At 37.5% G+C, this 23,061-nt stretch overlaps 1 protein-coding gene across 4 annotated transcripts in view; it reads right to left on the minus strand.

Annotated features, from left to right (window-relative positions):
- Positions 1-3,619: 3,619 nt before the first annotated feature.
- LOC129183121 (MORN repeat-containing protein 4-like) overlaps positions 3,620-23,061 on the minus strand; it is a 41,174-nt gene continuing 21,732 nt past the window's right edge. Inside the window, exons 5-6 of one of the 4 annotated variants that reach the window (XR_008570750.1) lie at positions 18,610-19,059; positions 3,620-3,996 (exon numbers count right to left, since the gene is read on the minus strand). Coding sequence is in view for 2 of the 4 variants with exons in the window: in XM_054780011.1 (XP_054635986.1) it covers positions 22,839-23,048 (210 nt within the window). In the remaining 2 variants the exon portion in view is untranslated. Of the gene's footprint in view, positions 3,997-14,035; positions 19,060-19,585; positions 23,049-23,061 lie in introns of those variants that run through there. The other 3 variants (XR_008570749.1, XM_054780012.1, XM_054780011.1) reach the window with 3 other exon arrangements.

Genomic DNA, 23,061 nt, shown 5'->3' on the forward strand with positions numbered 1-23,061 from the left:
TTTTTCTGTGTGAGAATTTACAAGCTTATTGATCCTTTAGAGGCAACAATAACCCCACACCCACCCCACCGCCCGTTTTTTAAAGTTTAACTGGGGATTTGTGCACATAAAATAATGTGAAGATAACAATAATTGCTATTATTAATTACATGTATGTGCCGACTACAACACTGCAGGTACTACTATTAGCTATTATTAGCTTTTACATGACATTTTTACCAATATTAATATTAGTAGTATTTGTATATTTGTAGTATATTTGTAGTATAATAATATAATATAGTAGGATATTAGTATTTGAATGCAAATACTGTATTTCTTAAAAGACAGCAACTTTTTGACTTGTAGTTGCCTCATAGCGCCTCATGGGGGCGACACTTTCCACAGCTCAATGTCACCGGCTAAGTAGTCAAAAACCTGCAGTTCAGGGGGCTCCAACGTGCGGCCCAGGGGCCAGTTGCTGACCGCGGCACATTATAAAGATATCATTTAACAAGAAAACTATAAAACAAGAAAACAACAGCAGCAAAAATGAAAAAATCAGTCACTTTACAAGAATAAAGTTAAAATATTAAGACAAAAAAAGTTGTAATCTAACGAAAAAAGTAATTTTACAAGAATAACGTTGTAAAATTATGAGGAAAAATATCGTCATTGTTGCATAAAGTTGAAGTTTAAAAAAATAAAACCGTAGCATGATGAGAAACAAAACAACAAATAAAGTCTTGTTCAAGTAAAGTGAACAGTTTTGGAAAATTGGGTTGCGGAAAACGTTATAATGTTATGAGAACGAAGCCAAAATATTATGGGAATAAAGTCCACATTATGGGAAAAACATTTACAAGAAGAAAGTTGAAATTGTTGGGAAAGAGAACATTTATGAAGATTGTTTCTGAAGAAAGTTGACATATTTTGAGAAAGAAAATAGGGGAAAAAAATTAGCAAAGTTGATACGGCTGTCCTTCATTTATCGCTGTTAATTGGTTCCAGACTCGACAACAATAAGTGGATTTCTGGGAAGTAGGATTCAATATTAATAGATTGAATATTTTCGGAGTTATGGTGTAGAAAACCTGTCTCTGATCTTCTAAATACGCTTTTTAACATGATAAGAGCCCTCTAGACATGAAATAACACCCCTATAGTCACCTTTACACTCCTATTACCCACCATAGGAGATATAATGAGAGAAATGAAGACATATTAGATGTAAGTAGCATAACAGACTCACACGTTCACACAGTTCCTTGTTGTTTGTTTCTGGACAGCGTGCTTCCTGCGGTGGCTATTGTCTCATCAATGTGTTGTCTTGAAATGGCTCTACACTCGTATCACCAAATGTTGTAGACATAGTAAGAGTAAATAAGCCATTTAAGACGTAAATAAAACTCCTTGTGTGTGTCACAGTAAATGTGTTCCCTAGTGGACCTTAGTGGCGGGCAGACAAATGTGTGTAGGACAGGAAGCGTTCAGAGTTGACTTTTAGCTTGCCGTGGGTTATGGCCCCAGCAGTAGCTCGTGTTATATTTTTATTATTGTGCCTGTTAATTTCAACCTGCAATGAATGCCTGTTCTAGTGATCATGTCTGGTGCTTGTCTCACCGAACAATTACTGACACCTGACACCAGTCATTTGTATGCTTGAAAATGCTTAATTTCAGCCAATATAAGTACAATTTGCTTGAATATGCTTATTTTTAAAAGTAATAATAAGTAATCGTTTAGTTGATTATTTTTTTTTTACGCAATTTAAGGGCACAATGTCCGAACTGCAATGTAGACAGATGTGCGGGGGGCAGGAAGTGACGTCGGAGGTTCAGAGTTGAGCTTTAGCTTGTTGTGGCTTATGGCCCCAACAGTAGCCCGTGTCATTGTTATTATGATTAGTATCTTCTTATTATTGTGCCGGTTGTGAGATAATTAAAAGTTGCAATGCATGTTTTTTCTGGCCATCACATCTGGCCCACCGACACCTAGTGGCCAATGTACAATACTACATTCACATTACAATGCATTTATATTTTACTTCATTTAGTTAGCTTGAAAATGCAAGAATAAGTACGATTTGCTTAAATACTCTTTTATTTATGTATTTTTCACTAATAATAGGCCGTATTCAACCACGAAACAGCGATCGTTTATAAATGAACTGCTTTGTGATAAACCGCGATAGATGAGGGCATCACGTTGGAACCGGGATGTAGCGAGGGACGACTTTATTGATCATAGGCTTTTTCACCTGTATGACAAAGCTGAGATGCACTTTTTTCTCGAAACATACATAACCTCTGACACAAAAATGTTGGTGCGTATCCAGATGAAGGGTCCATTGTGATAGAACGAATGGTCATGATGAAATTCAGATCCAAAAGGAGGTCAGTGGCGCTCTACGGAATGCACTGTAGTTCTTTTGCATGGAGATGATGGATCCAGATGGAAATGTCTATATACTGTGTATATATATATATATATATATATATATATTTACCTTTATGGACACACAAAGACACAACACTCGTGTGCTATTAATATTCTTTCAAATGTTCTGGAGAGAACTTGTGAGCTAAAGCGGATGTGAAGCTTCTAGAATCACGTAGAAGAAGATGAAAGTGAGGAGTGATTCTTCCAAATGTTGAATATGTAAATGATACTCTTCACCCCCCCCCCCCCCACCTTCCTCCTTTGCAGTATTTACACACGCACCTCCATCATCGCCTGCAGTGTGCGTGTGTGTGCGTGTGTGTGTGGTATTGAAATAAAACCATCAAATGAACGTGTGCTGCGCTGGAGTGGCGCCAAGCAGCCTGAGGGGGAAGAACAACATAACAATATAACAACAACACAACAAGAAGAATTCCCAAATCAAACTGACTTTAAAAATGTTGTGTAAAAATGAAGTGGAGCCAGCCGGTTGCCAGTTGGGGAAGTCCTGCATTTTGGTTGCCGTGGCGACAGCAACACGCAGATGGAACCACAAAGAAAAACCTCTTCTTTGATTGGGGGGGAGGGGCTTTTATTGTGAAAAGTTGACCTCCATGCCGGGCGTGTTTGGACGACGTTTGAATGCTATCAAGTTTCCTTTTGGGGTGGGGGGTAGGCGGGGGTATTCCATGCCATTAGATGAAGAAGTCAGTAGAGAAAGTGTGAGACTGTCGTATAGAGAATCTTTGACTCGCGGTTTTGTAGCCATTTCCTAAAAACAGCAGAGAGCTGCTGTCGTACAGAGGATCTTTGATTCACATTTTTGCAGCACATTCCTGGAAACCGCAGAGCAGTCCTGGTATATAGAGGATCTTTGGCTAGTGCTTTTGTAGTACGTCCTTAACAACAGCAGAGTGCTCCGGTCATAAAGACAGGATCTTTGATGAGCATTTTTTTTTTTTGCAGCAGCAGCAGCTTCCTAAAAACAGCAGCACAATCCTGGTATATAGAGGATGGTATATAGAGGATATAGAGGATCTTTGGTTAGCTTTTTGTTGTAAGTCCTTAAAAACAAGTTGAGGGCTCCTGCCATGTAGGTAAGCGTTTTTGCAGCAGATTCCTAAAAACAGCAGAGCACCGTTAGGCTAGTGCTTTTGCGGAGAGTCCTTGACAGCAGAGCCCTCCTGTCATATAGACAGGATCTTTGATGAGTGTTTTTGCAGCAGCTTCGTAAAAACAGCAGCGCGCTACTGATATATAGAGGATCTTTGGCTAGTGTTTGCAGTATGTCCTAAAAACAGCAGAGCGTTCCTGTCATACAGAGAGAATCTTTGACTCACATTTTTGCAGCACATTCCAAAAAACAGCACATCCCCCTGTTGTATAGAGGATCTTTGACTAGTATTTTTGTAGTAAGTCCTTAAAATGAGCAGAGTATTCTTGTCATGTAGAGAGGATCTTTGATTAGTGTTTTTGCAGCAAATCTGTAAGAACAGCAGAGCACTCCTGGTCTGTAGATGATCTTTGGCGAGTCTTTTTGCAGTACAGTATGTCCTTAAAAACAGCAGAGCGCTCCTGTCATATAGAGAGAATCTTTGGTTAGTGTTTTTGCAGCAGATTCCTAAAAACAGCAGCATGTTCCTGATATATCGAGGATCAGTGTGTGTGACTGAGGAGTGAATGAATAACGGCTTCACTTCATTGTGAAGCGCTTTGGGTGCCATGAAAAATGCTATCTAAAATCAAATCCATTATTACATAGAGGATCTTTGATCTTTGTTTTGGCAGTAAAAACTTGATGGCTGATTTTGAAGGGACTGCAGAGTAAGAAATAAGAATAGTCTAGAAGTGGTATAGAAAATGGATGGACGGATAGAAGATTAAACTAGCACAATGAGGCAGACCTTCATCATCATTATCATCATCATCCTGCATGAATGAGGAAGACTTGCTCAACATTGTATTGACACCAATTATATATAAAGTAGCTATGTGTAATACATCTCTCTACCAGCATATATGTAACATCTACCAGTATATATGTAACATCTACCAGTATACATGTAATATCTACCAGTATATATGCAACATCTACCAGTATATATGTAACATCTACCAGTATATATGTAACATCTACCAGTATACATGTAATATCTACCAGTATACATGTAATATCTACCAGTATACATGTAACATCTACCAGTATATATGTAACATCTACCAGTATACATGTAATATCTACCAGTATACATGTAACATCTACCAGTATATATATGTAACATCTACCAGTATATATGTAACATCTACCAGTATACATGTAATATCTACCAGTATACATGTAATATCTACCAGTATACATGTAACATCTACCAGTATACATGTAATATCTACCAGTATACATGTAATATCTACCAGTATACATGTAACATCTACCAGTATATATGTAACATCTACCAGTATATATGTAATATCTACCAGTATACATGTAATATCTACCAGCATATGTAACATCTACCAGTATATATGTAACATCTACCAGTATACATGTAATATCTACCAGTATACATGTAACATCTACCAGTATATATATGTAACATCTACCAGTATATATGTAACATCTACCAGTATACATGTAATATCTACCAGTATACATGTAACATCTACCAGTATATATGTAACATCTACCAGTATATATGTAATATCTACCAGTATACATGTAACATCTACGAGTATATATGTAACATCTACCAGCATATATGTAACATCTACCAGTATATATATGTAACATCTACCAGCATATATGTAACATCTACCAGTATATATATGTAACATCTACCAGTATATATGTAACATCTACCAGTATACATGTAACATCTACCAGTGTACATGTAATATCTACCAGTATACATGTAATATCTACCAGCATATATGTAACATCTACCAGTATATATGTAACATCTACCAGTATATATATGTAACATCTACCAGCATATATGTAACATCTACCAGTATATATATGTAACATCTACCAGTATATATGTAACATCTACCAGCATATATGTAACATCTACCAGTATATATATGTAACATCTACCAGTATACATGTAATATCTACCAGTATACATGTAACATCTACCAGTATACATGTAATATCTACCAGTATACATGTAATATCTACCAGTATACATGTAACATCTACCAGTATATATATGTAACATCTACCAGTATATATGTAACATCTACCAGTATACATGTAATATCTACCAGTATACATGTAACATCTACCAGTATATATATGTAACATCTACCAGTATATATGTAACATCTACCAGTATACATGTAATATCTACCAGTATACATGTAATATCTACCAGTATACATGTAACATCTACCAGTATACATGTAATATCTACCAGTATACATGTAACATCTACCAGTATATATGTAACATCTACCAGTATATATGTAATATCTACCAGTATACATGTAATATCTACCAGCATATGTAACATCTACCAGTATATATGTAACATCTACCAGTATACATGTAATATCTACCAGTATACATGTAACATCTACCAGTATATATATGTAACATCTACCAGTATATATGTAACATCTACCAGTATACATGTAATATCTACCAGTATACATGTAACATCTACCAGTATATATGTAACATCTACCAGTATATATGTAATATCTACCAGTATACATGTAATATCTACCAGCATATATGTAACATCTACGAGTATATATGTAACATCTACCAGCATATATGTAACATCTACCAGTATATATATGTAACATCTACCAGCATATATGTAACATCTACCAGTATATATATGTAACATCTACCAGTATATATGTAACATCTACCAGTATACATGTAACATCTACCAGTGTACATGTAATATCTACCAGTATACATGTAATATCTACCAGCATATATGTAACATCTACCAGTATATATGTAACATCTACCAGCATATATGTAACATCTACCAGTATATATATGTAACATCTACCAGCATATATGTAACATCTACCAGTATATATATGTAACATCTACCAGTATATATGTAACATCTACCAGCATATATGTAACATCTACCAGTATATATATGTAACATCTACCAGTATACATGTAATATCTACCAGTATACATGTAACATCTACCAGTATACATGTAACATCTACCAGTATATATGTAACATCTACCAGTATATATGTAACATCTACCAGTATACATGTAATATCTACCAGTATACATGTAACATCTACCAGTATATATGTAACATCTACCAGTATATATGTAATATCTACCAGTATACATGTAATATCTACCAGCATATATGTAACATCTACCAGCATATATGTAACATCTACCAGTATATATATGTAACATCTACCAGCATATATGTAACATCTACCAGTATATATATATGTAACATCTACCAGTATATATGTAACATCTACCAGTATACATGTAACATCTACCAGTGTACATGTAATATCTACCAGTATACATGTAATATCTACCAGTATACATGTAACATCTACCAGTATATATGTAACATCTACCAGTATATATGTAATATCTACCAGTATATATGTAACATCTACCAGTATACATGCAACATCTACCAGTATACATGTAATATCTACCAGTATATATGTAATATCTACCAGTGTATATGTAACATCTACCAGTATATATGTAATATCTACCAGTATATATGTAACATCTACCAGTATATATGTAACATCTACCAGTATACATGTAATATCTACCAGTATATATGTAACATCTACCAGTATATATGTAACATCTACCAGTATACATGTAATATCTACCAGTATATATGTAACATCTACCAGTATACATGCAACATCTACCAGTATACATGTAATATCTACCAGTATATATGTAATATCTACCAGTGTATATGTAACATCTACCAGTATATATGTAATATCTACCAGTATATATGTAACATCTACCAGTATATATATGTAACATCTACCAGCATATATGTAACATCTACCAGTATATATATATGTAACATCTACCAGTATATATGTAACATCTACCAGTATACATGTAACATCTACCAGTGTACATGTAATATCTACCAGTATACATGTAATATCTACCAGTATACATGTAACATCTACCAGTATATATGTAACATCTACCAGTATATATGTAATATCTACCAGTATATATGTAACATCTACCAGTATACATGCAACATCTACCAGTATACATGTAATATCTACCAGTATATATGTAATATCTACCAGTGTATATGTAACATCTACCAGTATATATGTAATATCTACCAGTATATATGTAACATCTACCAGTATATATGTAACATCTACCAGTATACATGTAATATCTACCAGTATATATGTAACATCTACCAGTATATATGTAACATCTACCAGTATACATGTAATATCTACCAGTATATATGTAACATCTACCAGTATACATGCAACATCTACCAGTATACATGTAATATCTACCAGTATATATGTAATATCTACCAGTGTATATGTAACATCTACCAGTATATATGTAATATCTACCAGTATATATGTAACATCTACCAGTATATATGTAACATCTACCAGTATACATGTAATATCTACCAGTATATATGTAACATCTACCAGTATATATGTAACATCTACCAGTATACATGTAATATCTACCAGCATATATGTAACATCTACCAGTATATATATATGTAACATCTACCAGTATATATGTAACATCTACCAGTATACATGTAACATCTACCAGTGTACATGTAATATCTACCAGTATACATGTAATATCTACCAGTATACATGTAACATCTACCAGTATATATGTAATATCTACCAGTATACATGTAATATCTACCAGTATACATGTAACATCTACCAGTATATATGTAATATCTACCAGTATATATGTAACATCTACCAGTATATATGTAACATCTACCAGTATACATGTAACATCTACCAGTATATATGTAACATCTACCAGCATATATGTAACATCTACCAGTATATATATGTAACATCTACCAGTATACATGTAACATCTACCAGTATACATGTAACATCTACCAGCATATGTAACATCTACCAGCATATATGTAACATCTACCAGTATATATATGTAACATCTACCAGTATATATGTAACATCTACCAGCATATATGTAACATCTACCAGTATATATATGTAACATCTACCAGTATACATGTAATATCTACCAGTATACATGTAACATCTACCAGTATATATGTAACATCTACCAGTATATATGTAATATCTACCAGTATATATGTAACATCTACCAGTATACATGCAACATCTACCAGTATACATGTAATATCTACCAGTATATATGTAATATCTACCAGTGTATATGTAACATCTACCAGTATATATGTAATATCTACCAGTATATATGTAACATCTACCAGTATATATGTAACATCTACCAGTATACATGTAATATCTACCAGTATATATGTAACATCTACCAGTATATATGTAACATCTACCAGTATACATGTAATATCTACCAGTATATATGTAACATCTACCAGTATACATGCAACATCTACCAGTATACATGTAATATCTACCAGTATATATGTAATATCTACCAGTGTATATGTAACATCTACCAGTATATATGTAATATCTACCAGTATATATGTAACATCTACCAGTATATATGTAACATCTACCAGTATACATGTAATATCTACCAGTATATATGTAACATCTACCAGTATATATGTAACATCTACCAGTATACATGTAATATCTACCAGCATATATGTAACATCTACCAGTATATATATATGTAACATCTACCAGTATATATGTAACATCTACCAGTATACATGTAACATCTACCAGTGTACATGTAATATCTACCAGTATACATGTAATATCTACCAGTATACATGTAACATCTACCAGTATATATGTAATATCTACCAGTATACATGTAATATCTACCAGTATACATGTAACATCTACCAGTATATATGTAATATCTACCAGTATATATGTAACATCTACCAGTATATATGTAACATCTACCAGTATACATGTAACATCTACCAGTATATATGTAACATCTACCAGCATATATGTAACATCTACCAGTATATATATGTAACATCTACCAGTATACATGTAACATCTACCAGTATACATGTAACATCTACCAGTATACATGTAACATCTACCAGTATATATGTAACATCTACCAGTATATATGTAATATCTACCAGTATACATGTAATATCTACCAGTATACATGTAACATCTACCAGTATATATGTAACATCTACCAGTATATATGTAACATCTACCAGTATACATGTAATATCTACCAGTATATATGTAACATCTACCAGCATATATGTAACATCTACCAGTGTATATGTAACATCTACCAGTATATATGTAATATCTACCAGTATACATGTAACATCTACCAGTATATATGTAACATCTACCAGTATACATGTAATATCTACCAGTATATACTGTATGTAACATCTACCAGTATATATGTAACATCTACCAGTATACATGTAATATCTACCAGTATATATGTAACATCTACCAGTATATATGTAACATCTACCAGTATACATGTAATATCTACCAGTATATATGTAACATCTACCAGTATACATGTAATATCTACCAGTATACATGTAACATCTACCAGTATATATGTAACATCTACCAGTATATATGTAATATCTACCAGTATACATGTAACATCTACCAGTATATATGTAACATCTACCAGTATACATGTAATATCTACCAGTATATATGTAACATCTACCAGTATACATGCAACATCTACCAGTATACATGTAACATCTACCAGTATATATGTAACATCTACCAGTATATATATGTAACATCTACCAGTATATATGTAACATCTACCAGTATATATGTAACATCTACCAGTATACATGTAATATCTACCAGTATATATGTAACATCTACCAGTATATATATGTAACATCTACCAGTATACATGTAATATCTACCAGTATACATGTAACATCTACCAGTATACATGTAACATCTACCAGCATATATGTAACATCTACCAGTATATATGTAATATCTACCAGTATACATGTAATATCTACCAGTATATATGTAACATCTACCAGTATACATGCAACATCTACCAGTATACATGTAATATCTACCAGTATATATGTAATATCTACCAGTGTATATGTAACATCTACCAGTATATATGTAATATCTACCAGTATATATGTAACATCTACCAGTATATATGTAACATCTACCAGTATACATGTAATATCTACCAGTATATATGTAACATCTACCAGTATATATGTAACATCTACCAGTATACATGTAATATCTACCAGTATATATGTAACATCTACCAGTATACATGCAACATCTACCAGTATACATGTAATATCTACCAGTATATATGTAATATCTACCAGTGTATATGTAACATCTACCAGCATATATGTAACATCTACCAGTATATATGTAATATCTACCAGTATACATGTAACATCTACCAGTATATATGTAATATCTACCAGTATATATGTAACATCTACCAGTATATATATGTAACATCTACCAGTATACATGTAATATCTACCAGTATACATGTAACATCTACCAGTATACATGTAACATCTACCAGCATATATGTAACATCTACCAGTATATATGTAATATCTACCAGTATATATGTAACATCTACCAGTATATATGTAACATCTACCAGTATACATGTAATATCTACCAGTATATATGTAACATCTACCAGCATATATGTAACATCTACCAGTGTATATGTAACATCTACCAGTATATATGTAATATCTACCAGTATACATGTAACATCTACCAGTATATATGTAACATCTACCAGTATACATGTAATATCTACCAGTATATACTGTATGTAACATCTACCAGTATATATGTAACATCTACCAGTATACATGTAATATCTACCAGTATATATGTAACATCTACCAGTATATATGTAACATCTACCAGTATACATGTAATATCTACCAGTATATATGTAACATCTACCAGTATACATGTAATATCTACCAGTATATATGTAACATCTACCAGTATACATGCAACATCTACCAGTATATATGTAATATCTACCAGTATATATGTAATATCTACCAGTGTATATGTAACATCTACCAGTATATATGTAATATCTACCAGTATATATGTAACATCTACCAGTATATATGTAACATCTACCAGTATACATGTAATATCTACCAGTATATATGTAACATCTACCAGTATATATGTAACATCTACCAGTATACATGTAATATCTACCAGTATATATGTAACATCTACCAGTATACATGCAACATCTACCAGTATACATGTAATATCTACCAGTATATATGTAATATCTACCAGTGTATATGTAACATCTACCAGTATATATGTAATATCTACCAGTATATATGTAACATCTACCAGTATATATGTAACATCTACCAGTATACATGTAATATCTACCAGTATATATGTAACATCTACCAGTATATATGTAACATCTACCAGTATACATGTAATATCTACCAGTATATATGTAACATCTACCAGCATATATGTAACATCTACAGTATATATGTAACATATACCAGTATACATGTAATATCTACCAGTATATATGTAACATCTACAGTATATATGTAACATCTACCAGTATACATGTAATATCTACCAGTATATATGTAACATCTACAGTATATATTTAACATCTACCAGTATACATGTAATATCTACCAGTATATATGTAACATCTACAATATATATGTAACATCTACCAGTATATATGTAACATCTACCAGTATACATGTAATATCTACCAGTATATATGTAACATCTACCAGTATACATGTAATATCTACCAGTATATATGTAACATCTACCAGTATACATGCAACATCTACCAGTATACATGTAATATCTACCAGTATATATGTAATATCTACCAGTGTATATGTAACATCTACCAGTATATATGTAATATCTACCAGTATATATGTAACATCTACCAGTATATATGTAACATCTACCAGTATACATGTAATATCTACCAGTATATATGTAACATCTACCAGTATATATGTAACATCTACCAGTATACATGTAATATCTACCAGTATATATGTAACATCTACCAGCATATATGTAACATCTACAGTATATATGTAACATATACCAGTATACATGTAATATCTACCAGTATATATGTAACATCTACAGTATATATTTAACATCTACCAGTATACATGTAATATCTACCAGTATATATGTAACATCTACAATATATATGTAACATCTACCAGTATATATGTAACATCTACCAGTATACATGTAATATCTACCAGTATATATGTAACATCTACCAGTATATATGTAACATCTACAGTATACATGTAACATCTACCAGTATACATGTAATATCTACCAGTATATATGTAACATCTACAGTATATATGTAACATCTACCAGTATACAGTATATGTAACATCTACCAGTATATATGTAACATCTACAGTATATATGTAACATCTACAGTATATATGTAACATCTACCAGTATATATGTAATATACATACTGTATGGACTATATGTAATATACATGATAATAAAGCCCTTCCTCCATGTTGTGCACAAACTCCCAAATGTCCTGTTGTGCACGGTGGGAACCAAAGCAATTAGATGCACATGCAGGCTGTGTGTGTGTGTGTGTGCGTATGTGTGCGTGCGTGTGTGTGTCATTGTGTTTTTGCAGGTTTCTCATCAGCATGCACACGTGCACGTCCTTTCCAAACATGGAAGACGGGAGAAAAAAGGAGCTTTTGGGAGGCTTCCCTGATAAGACGACACAAAGGCCTCCTGTCGCTCTTTGAGGAAGATAAAGAAAAAAAGGAAATGTGAGCTTCCTCCCTGCGGAGACGTCTTCACCAAATGAACGTTTACCAAAAGCAAAAAGAGTTGAGTAGGATTACACACACACACACACTTCCTGCATGGAGGAGGAGGAGGATGAAGATGATGTGCAGATCATATTTAAACACTTGCCATGGCAACAGGCTCCGTGATGAGGCTAAACTGCTGCCGCACTTGGGATTGAGATGATACAAATTAAGGCAACTCTGGACAGTTGCCAGGGAAACGCAATGTGCGCAGGGGTTAAAGTCCAACCTAAACACACCTTAAAGCTATTTTAGTGACAGCGCAGTGGGGGAGGGCGACAAGGGGGGGGCTGACAGCACAGCTCCACAAATCATCACTATAGAGCAGCCAGTGTGTGTGTGGACACACTTCAAAATCCCTCTCTGTGCCTCCTGCTCTACGTGCACGTGTGTGTGTGCGTCATTGTTGGGAGAACCCCCAACACACACACACACACACACACACACACACAACTCGGCCCCACAAAAGCAACAATAGAAAAGAAAAAAAGCAGAAAAGAAAGAGCCACTTTGGTTTCATGCATCTTCTTTTATTTTTGATGAGATTATTCCTAGATTGTGTGGGTTTGTCAATATTCTATCCAAAAATGTGACTTTAGGATCATGTGGACTTACACGCTGGCGATGTCAATACAAGGTGTGTCCCGGCTCATTCTGGGACGTTGACTAGCGTGAATGTCAACTGTTAAGAGGTGCAACACGTCGCGATGCAGCTTTTTAACCCAACTTTACCAAGGTCATCTTCTCCATATTTTAACACTACAAGCTGTCCCTCATGTCCAGACATATCAAATACACATATCTTTTACATACATTATGCAAAAAAACCCAAAAACATTTCATGTTATTAATTAATCAAATATAATTACTGTTTCAAAAATTCTAATTAAATAATACTCAAATATTCAGATTAATATTGAGGGCCGACAAAAAACAAAGCGATTTTTCCCACAGGAAATAATGTCAATCCAACTAATCTCACACCCAAAATATTAACAAAATAAATATTTCAACACACGTATTAAACGCAGTTTCCAGGTACTCCCCAATAATGAATATTCATATGACAACATATTGCTTTGTTATTGTTCTTGCTGGTGTTGTCTCTCTCTCTATTGTCCCCGCGCTCCCCCCTCAGTCTTCTTTTCTCTTCTTCTCTATCTCCTCCTGCTCCTGTCCATCCGCTCCAAATTTTAAGCATCAAATAAAGTCAAATAAAATGTATAGAACAGGTAAAGTGTACCTTACACTTTTCCCTGGTAGAGAAAATCTGCATCTAGATCAGCAATACTGTCTGGCCCAATGGCTGGGCAGGACAGCTAACAAATCTGCTCACGTATGATGATGGATTTACAGGGCAAACACACCCGTAATGACAGTGTAGGAAAAAAACTGGGGTGTTTGAAAATCAAGGTCTGACTTATTAAAATGAATAAATGGCATTAAAAAGGAGAAAAGATGTATTTGTATGATATGTGTTTTTTGTGTGCAGACTTTGAGGACACCCTCCCTGGATGCTGTAAAGACATCAGGACCAACGTGAGCTCCTCAGAGTGAAACCTTGACACGGGTTAATATTTGATGCCATAGCCCGACCTTTGCCCCCTTTGGGCTCATGTTAGCATCACTCCTTCCTTTCTGTCTCTTCACAAGAACCTCTTCTTCCTTCTCTTGCAAATCACATTTCTTTTTGAGGGCTGAAAGGATTTGCAGGTATTTTCTTTGAAGATCCTGGCAGCGATTCAAGGATTCCAAGCACAGTCAAAGGTTTTCTTGTTTTGTTTTGTTCGGGCACTCGATCGACACTCAAAGCGTTCTTTTTAAATTACGGAAAATGTTTGAGCATTTAGCAAACGCTCGTTTGCATGTTTTCAAATCGTGTTTTGATCATTTTCCAACATAATGTGATTACGTTTTGGTTGCTTACTTTGGCAGAGGAAGTATAATGTATTCGTAGCACTGGTTAGCATGAATGCTAATCTTTTAAACAAAAACAAACAACTTTAGCATCGCACATTGTACACGTTAGCGTAGCATGATAGCCAAGCAGAACGTGTGAAGGATGCTAGCATGCGAATCACACTTTTTAAACACCTCCTATTCCAACAAAAGAAATATACAGTCATCCCTCGCTACAGCACGATTCCAACATCACTCCCTCACTCTATTGCGGGTTTTCAAAAATCACTTCATAAATGATCGCTGTTTCATCACTGACTACTGCCATTATTATTATTATGGCTATTTGTCAAAATATATACAAACTTAACCAAACTTTACTTATTTTTTGCCCAAATTAAGCATTTTTAATCACAAAAATGGCTAAATGAACTAAAATACAAATAGAGAATAAGCCATAAAGACCACCATTCAACTTGTGAACGTATCATTCCACATTGGTCACTAGGTGTCAGTAATTGTTTGGCGAGACAAGCACCAGACTTGATTGCCAGAACAACAGGCTTTTATTGCAGGTTTAAATGATCTCACAACAGGCACAATAACAACATAATAATAATCTTAATAATAACACGAGTTCCTGTTGTGGCCATAGCCCACAACAAGCTGCACCTCAACTCTAAACCCTCAACGTTACTTCCTGTCCGCCACTGATTCTGCTCCCCTACAAGGTGAACTGTCTTAAATGGCTTACTTTCTCTGATTATATCTACTATATTGGGTAATAGGAATGTTAAGGTGACTACATGGGTGTTATTTTTCGCGACTCGCGATGTGATCATCGGTCGTGCGGCAGCTCATGTGGCCAACGCTGGACACTCGCCCTTTTCTGCGTGGCAGTCACAGGTCTAAGGCGGACAGCCCGTAAGGTGGTTGAATTCATCGGACCGGAAGGCCGGCCTTAGTCGGCGGTGGAGGATACCGGGTTTGCCGACTGCATCCCAAGTCTCTTTAAAGAAGGTGTCCCGTTTCACCAGTGATATTTGTTCTCTCCAAAAAGTAAGTCAAGTATGTTTTTGTCTAAATGAATGTGGTTTTATGGTTCCCCTTTCATATCATATAGCCAATAGTACATTTAAAAATGTACACTTAAACCATGTGGTCGGTATTAGTATCGGTATCGGCCGATTTCACTCATGGATGATCGGCAGCATAAACCCTGATTGGAGCATCCCTAGACATTACCTTACATTACATTACAATTATCCTCCCATCCCGTGTGGAAATGGTAAATTTTTGGCTTCTTACATTTAGAAGAAATAAATTTGGGGCTAACTGTTTAGCTCGATAGCTTGCTAGCTCGCTATCTTGTGGCTGTCTCGAGTCCCTGCAGCATAAGAGTTGTGCAATGTGATGTAATCAGAGAATAACTGGAGTGTAAAGGTGACTATGGGGTGTTATTTCACGTCTACGGGTCTCTAATGTTAAACATAACATCAGCACGTTGTCATGCTGCATGCTATGAAAATATTCAATTTATTAATATTGACTGCTATATCGCAGAAATACATTTATTGGGCCGGACCTGGAAGCAAGTAACCAGGATAAACGAGGGATTACGTATACGTACGCTGGCAGCCAGTTAGCACATTAGCATAAACTCCCCCATGCTGATCTTAGTGTTAGCTCGCTATCAATGATCTCCTTTTGTTCTGCGCAGCAAAAAAATTTGATGCGTTTCCCTAAAAAGAGCGACTGGTCCTCCAAGCTCACGATTAGCGCGACACAACTCATCTTAGGTGATCGCAAACATCCAGCAACTGTTTCTTTTTCCCATTAGCGATGTAAAATGGAGGATTCCTTGTTTTCACACTCAAAGTTGTGTGTGTGCGACATCGTTGTGCGTCACATGACTCTAATGCTAATGTCACATGACAACGTTTCAAATGGCTTTAAGGCGCTTTTAAAGGGTTTGGTGAGCCTCGACTGTGTAACACACACAACAAAAACAACAATACACACAAGTGGACTGACACATTGTTTAAGTGCACGTGAAAAACGACTAACAGCTAACAGCCAATTAAAATGCCCCCATCCCCTCCCCCTTCTCCAAATTAATGGCAGCTTCAGATAATCACATGACTGACAATTGACTGTTTACTATTTAACACGCACGCGCGCACGCACACACGCACAGTCCATGTGTGACATGCACATGGCGTGTTGGTTACAGCTCATCACACGCCTCGTTGGCTTCACAACACAAACACTCAAAGTGACTTCAACGCTTGCACAATGCACAGAGATCAAAATGTGCTGGCGGTGGGTGGGGGGGGTTGTGCGTCCTAAAATAAGACATCTGCTGTTTAAAAAGACCCCAAACACCTTATCCAGTCACAAGTGTTGCACTTGACGACCTCGGATTATCACTTGCATCTTATTTTGAAATAACACCTCCATCCACACTAACTCATTGCACTCATCATGTGATGATGTGCCCCCTCCCCCATACAGATAAGGAGAAAGTCACAGATCCTGGAGCAGCTGAGATTGGTTGGCACTGCGCGGTTGGCACTGAGGATGGCAAGGGTGACGCTGATCTGGGATCAGAAGATGCTGAAAGGGCACCGAGTGAATCGCGACGACGACAGCAAGCGGCCAGGCTAAGCCCCGCCCCCCACCACCACCACCACCACGTGACTGGCCTGCCTCCGGAGCACCAATAAGATGTCAGATGTCGGCTTTGGTCATTTCAAGGTTGAAGGTTGACGTTAGCGTTTTCAAGGAAAGAGCAGGCCGTGGTTGTCATGGTGAGCGTTCAGGACAGGAAGTTACAACGCTGCATGGATTTATAAGTGTACATTTTGAACGTTCTCAACATCAGTGCCCTACAGGAGTGTATCAAAGCTGTTTTATCAGTGCTATCCTGATAAAATAAAACTACAGTGTCATCCAATGGCGTGAAGACCTCCACCAAGGCCCAAGAAAACTAGAGGAGCGTCGTATTTGTGTTTGTTCCTTAGCAGACTACTTCTTGGTTCTTGGAGGGTAACCAACAGTCGGCTGCTGCCATTCTGATTCTGGTGTCATGTTCTGCACTTTAATACAGATCCTGGCCAAAATGTAAGGACCCCCTCATGCACCAGCCTCAGAATCATGGCAACAACAACAACAATGTTGCAAGCGTCGTGTTGTAACCTACGTTGTTCTGTTTGAAAGTGGAAAGGTCGCGGCAGCGGCATGATTCTGTGTGTCGTGTCGTCCTTCGACGCTGAAATGGCGTCTGAATGCACTTTTGAGTAGATGACTCGTCTCAGGTCAGTGGACCCGGGACCAGGTTAAGCACCACTGTGTTTGGACCCAGCTGATCCGGAATCAGTGACTCAGCCCTCCACTTGACAAACAACAGGAAGAAAGAAAAAGAACGTCAAACGGTACGCTCATAAGGCGGTCGTCAAAGAAACAGACGAGATGGAGGCGTGTCCTTGAGGCTGCTGCTGTCCTCTGGGTCACATGGCCAGGGCGCGGGCCTTGGTGGCGGCTGCCTGCGCCCTCTGGACCGCCCCCTGGCTGCCGTCCCTCCTCGTCAGCTGGCCGCTCTCAAACACTCCCTCGTGGCTGCCGCCGCCGCCGTCCATGAACGTTAACAGTCCTGCACCACACACAGAGTCCTTTTTAAAGGTCTTCCAAAATTCTTAAACGTGAATAAAGTGAGGAAATATCACACATTTTTGTAAATTTCATAGAAAGTCAAGTCATAAGTCAATTAATTCTCCAGATAATCAACTTGAAAGACACCCCCGATGCTCGGTAGCCCCTCGAGCTGTGACGTCATACCAGTAAGACATCCTGCAAGGACGCCTGCCGCCATATTGGTTTCTGTGCAATCACCTGTAAACGTCACAAGAGTTTTAAGCAAATTTTGGGACATTTTTGGAGAGAAGACTTTGTGTCGTGGGGGTGGCGGTACAGTAATCCGAGCTGGCTTCATCAGTTCATGCTCAAAGACTAGGTGGGACACACACCAGTCGGACTAGATAGGACAGCTCTAGTCTGAGAGCCTGGTGCAAGACCCAGTAAAGCCGCCGGGAGCCCAGAGGTCTTTTTGACCTGAACGCTTTACACTAATCCCCTATCGTTAGCTCAAACAGACACTTTTGTTCTGTGAATGAGGCACTTACTGGCGCACCGCAAGAATGGACATGCTGAGCCACTTGAAGGAAACTTGTGTTGCGTGATCACTTTGCCGTGTTAGAAGATCAACACACATTGTTTTTTTTCTTTTCTTGATGAGATTTATTGAGGAGCGTTGACATGAGAACAGCTCTGATTTGTTTCCAATGCTTTTTATTTTTGTTAGAAACATAATACAAAATAGTCAAAAAGTAATAAAACAAAATAAAAACATATTTACAATTCAGGTACTGTGTGTGTGTGTGTGTGTGACTGGCATTTCAGCACCCACTCACCCGGCACTGCCACATGTATTACCACATGTATATTTGCCACAGTCAGCACATAGTCCAGTTGCGCGATCGTCCTTGCATTGATCATCCTTTTCCCAGGGCTAGGTGTGGGACATTGTGGAAGCAGTTCTTCCTTGCATGCATTCTTCGCAGCAACGTAAGAGTTGGGCAACTCTCCTGCAAATCCACCAGGAAGTCCGCCCGTGTCTCCTGCATGCTTGATAAAGCACATGTGAATTCAGTGCCGGCATGTCAATCTCATATTGTAGAACACGGCGACTGGCCATCTCTGTGTTCCTGCACGCACACTGTACTCCCGCAACATCTGGTCCATGACATCCACGCCACACTTTGTAGTGTTGTACATGACGACTGTGTTTGGATTCCTTTTATTGCTGTCCTCAGTCTCAACCACGCAGCGCATGCTGCTAAGGACGTAGACGTTCTTCTGTTTCGGCACATACACGGTCAGTGTAGCACCAGTGGTTGAAAACACCTAATAAATAAGGTAAAGATAAGATAAACTGATATTTTCATAGCACTTTTACACACACTGACACACTTAGAGGTGTTGATGAATAAAAGATGTGCAACATGCCTGTGTGGTGAACTCACTGTGGTCCATCTGTTTGGCTGGAATTTCCCGGTGAATCTGAGGATGGTGCTTTTACGACTAAGCAGTCGTCGCGCAAGTGACAGCGATGTGAAGAAATTGTCCGTGGTGACAGTACTTGGATTTCAAGTCACAAGCCACGCAAAACTTGATGCCAATGTCAGGTTTTGTTGCACTGCACTGCAGGAAACAGCAGCGAGTCTTCGATGGGTAAAGCTGTTCAGCAATGGTGATGTGTCGACCAGGGCTGTAGGGTTTGATGCAGTTGGTGACAAACGATTCCCACACAGCGGAAATTGCAGCAAACTTATCAGTTTCTGCGCGCTCGCTGCGCGTGAACCGGTCATCAAAGCGTAGGTGTGGCGTTGTTTTGTCAAATTTGGCTTATTTGAGACTATTGTTAAAATAAGTGTCACATGACTGTACGTGTATCTATCAAAGAACATGACAATTCCTATGACAACTATGATGCTGATCGTTTAGAACTTATGTGGCAATTGTGATGAATTTCAATACTTATGTGACAGACCTATGACACACATTATTACACATTACTAATACTTAGGGGTTGTACAAAGTAAACAAAGTGTCTTTGTCACAACTACTCAAATGATTGTAACAAGAAAAGACTGAAGAGACCACTGGTATGTGACGGCTATTGTTGTTCCTAAGTTACAAAGTGATTCTATTCTAATGATGCTATTCCTCTCTGATTCTAAGGTTATCAACCTAACCTGTGCTCCTGCAAATAGTTGAAGTGTGAAATAAAACTCAAGAAAATCTACTGGAGTTGAGTTGATAAAGCGTCCTCTGCAATCTTCTCGGCCTTCTCAAGTTAAGTCTGGTGAAAGTCCTAAAGAACTTGACAGTTGATAACCACATGAAATGGAGGATCCACCTTCAGACTCAAGAAGCAGTGGGCTACTGCTAAAGGCTCCTTCACAAAGAGACTGAACCGTATCCACAAACGAGCAAGGAAAATACCGGAAAACGATATCCGAATGGAAATTCCCCTACTCTATGGGGATTATTGTAAAGCAATGGAAGCGAAAGGAAATTATGAGACTGGGCTCGTTGAAGCTGAGACGGCTGATGGGAAAGAAACTACAGAGCTCATGGGTCAGTTGGAAGAAGTGATGGAGGTGATCAACGCAAGGTACACTGAAACTGAAAAGCTAGTCCAGACGGGCTGAAGATGGCTGCGACTTCGTTAAAAAGGCTAACCCCAGATAACATTAGTCTAAGAGGGCTTTAAAGAGCAATTGATTGTAAGCAAAAAACTGGTCGCGGAAGCGTGGCAGGCCATCGGCAAGTGGGAACCGTGGGTACCCAAATAGGATTTGGAGGTAACAAAAACTAGGACCAGAACCCTCCAAGAAATCAGCAACCAATTGGAATTCAGGGCAAGCCTGTTTTACGTACCGGAGGCAGAAGAAAGACCAGTACAAGGACAGCAACATGCTCAAATCCAGGCCGTAAAAATTAAAACGACTCGTCTACCTGTCTTCAGTGGGTGCAGCAGAGAATACTACAGATGGAAGAAAGATTGGGAATCTCTTCAAAGACAAGCAAATCCTCATGGATCCGCTGAAGTCTTGAAGGCTTGCTTGATAGACAGTATAGACGAGAGGATAATAAGAGTTAAGGCTGACATCTTACAATACTGATAAAGAGATATTCAGAGTCTTGGGAGACAAGTTTGGGAACAAAACAAACATTAGGCCTCATTCACGAACATCTTCTTAAAAGTCTTCTTAAGAAGTGTACTTAAGAAGGCGCTGGTTGGAAACTGCGCCACATTCACGACACGTTCTTAAGTAGGGATAATCGTTCGCACCGGTGTTCTTAGGTTGATGAATGCCAACCGGGATGCACGTGCATGTGAGGCCTAATTTGCATAGGTCACCGCCTATTATTTCCTATATAAGGGCAAAAATGTGCCGTGCGCAACAGGCAGCTAGAGGCCAAGATGCCAAAGCGCAAGGGCAAGACTGAGGAGCAGCTGGACAACAAACAAAAGATAAACTTCAATTGTACTGAAATAGAGGTGCTTTTACAAGGAGTGACCGAACACAAGGCCACCTTATTTTCACGTGTATCCACCGGTCATCAGGCCATCCAAAAAGAGTCGGCATAGAGCACCATTGCAGGAAACATAAATGCCGTTTCCACGGAGAAACGCGCCACCGCAGAGGTTAAAAAGAAGTGGTTTGACTTAAAATCAGAGTCAAAAAAAAAGATTGGACTGCACCGGAGGGATCTGGAGGAAACGGGAGGTGGGCCATCAATCATGAACCAAACCATTTCGGAAACTCTAGAAAATATTTACACAATCATGATGGAAAAATAACATCAAAGTACATAGTTTGTGTGTGACAATGTATTTTTTCTGTGGTTACATTTGATTAGACGCTGTCTAATTAATACAGCAGCCCCGTGCTCTGGCTCAAGACGTGGCTGGGGGCGCATGTCCTCATCTGGGGGTGCTACGTGCGCAATAGACACACCACGTTTCATTGTGATGTTATGCAAGACGCAGCAGGCCATTATGATCCTGCACACCTGCAACAACAGA

This window comes from Dunckerocampus dactyliophorus, chromosome 6 (assembly GCF_027744805.1).
Source record: "Dunckerocampus dactyliophorus isolate RoL2022-P2 chromosome 6, RoL_Ddac_1.1, whole genome shotgun sequence".
Lineage (NCBI taxonomy): Eukaryota > Metazoa > Chordata > Actinopteri > Syngnathiformes > Syngnathidae > Dunckerocampus > Dunckerocampus dactyliophorus.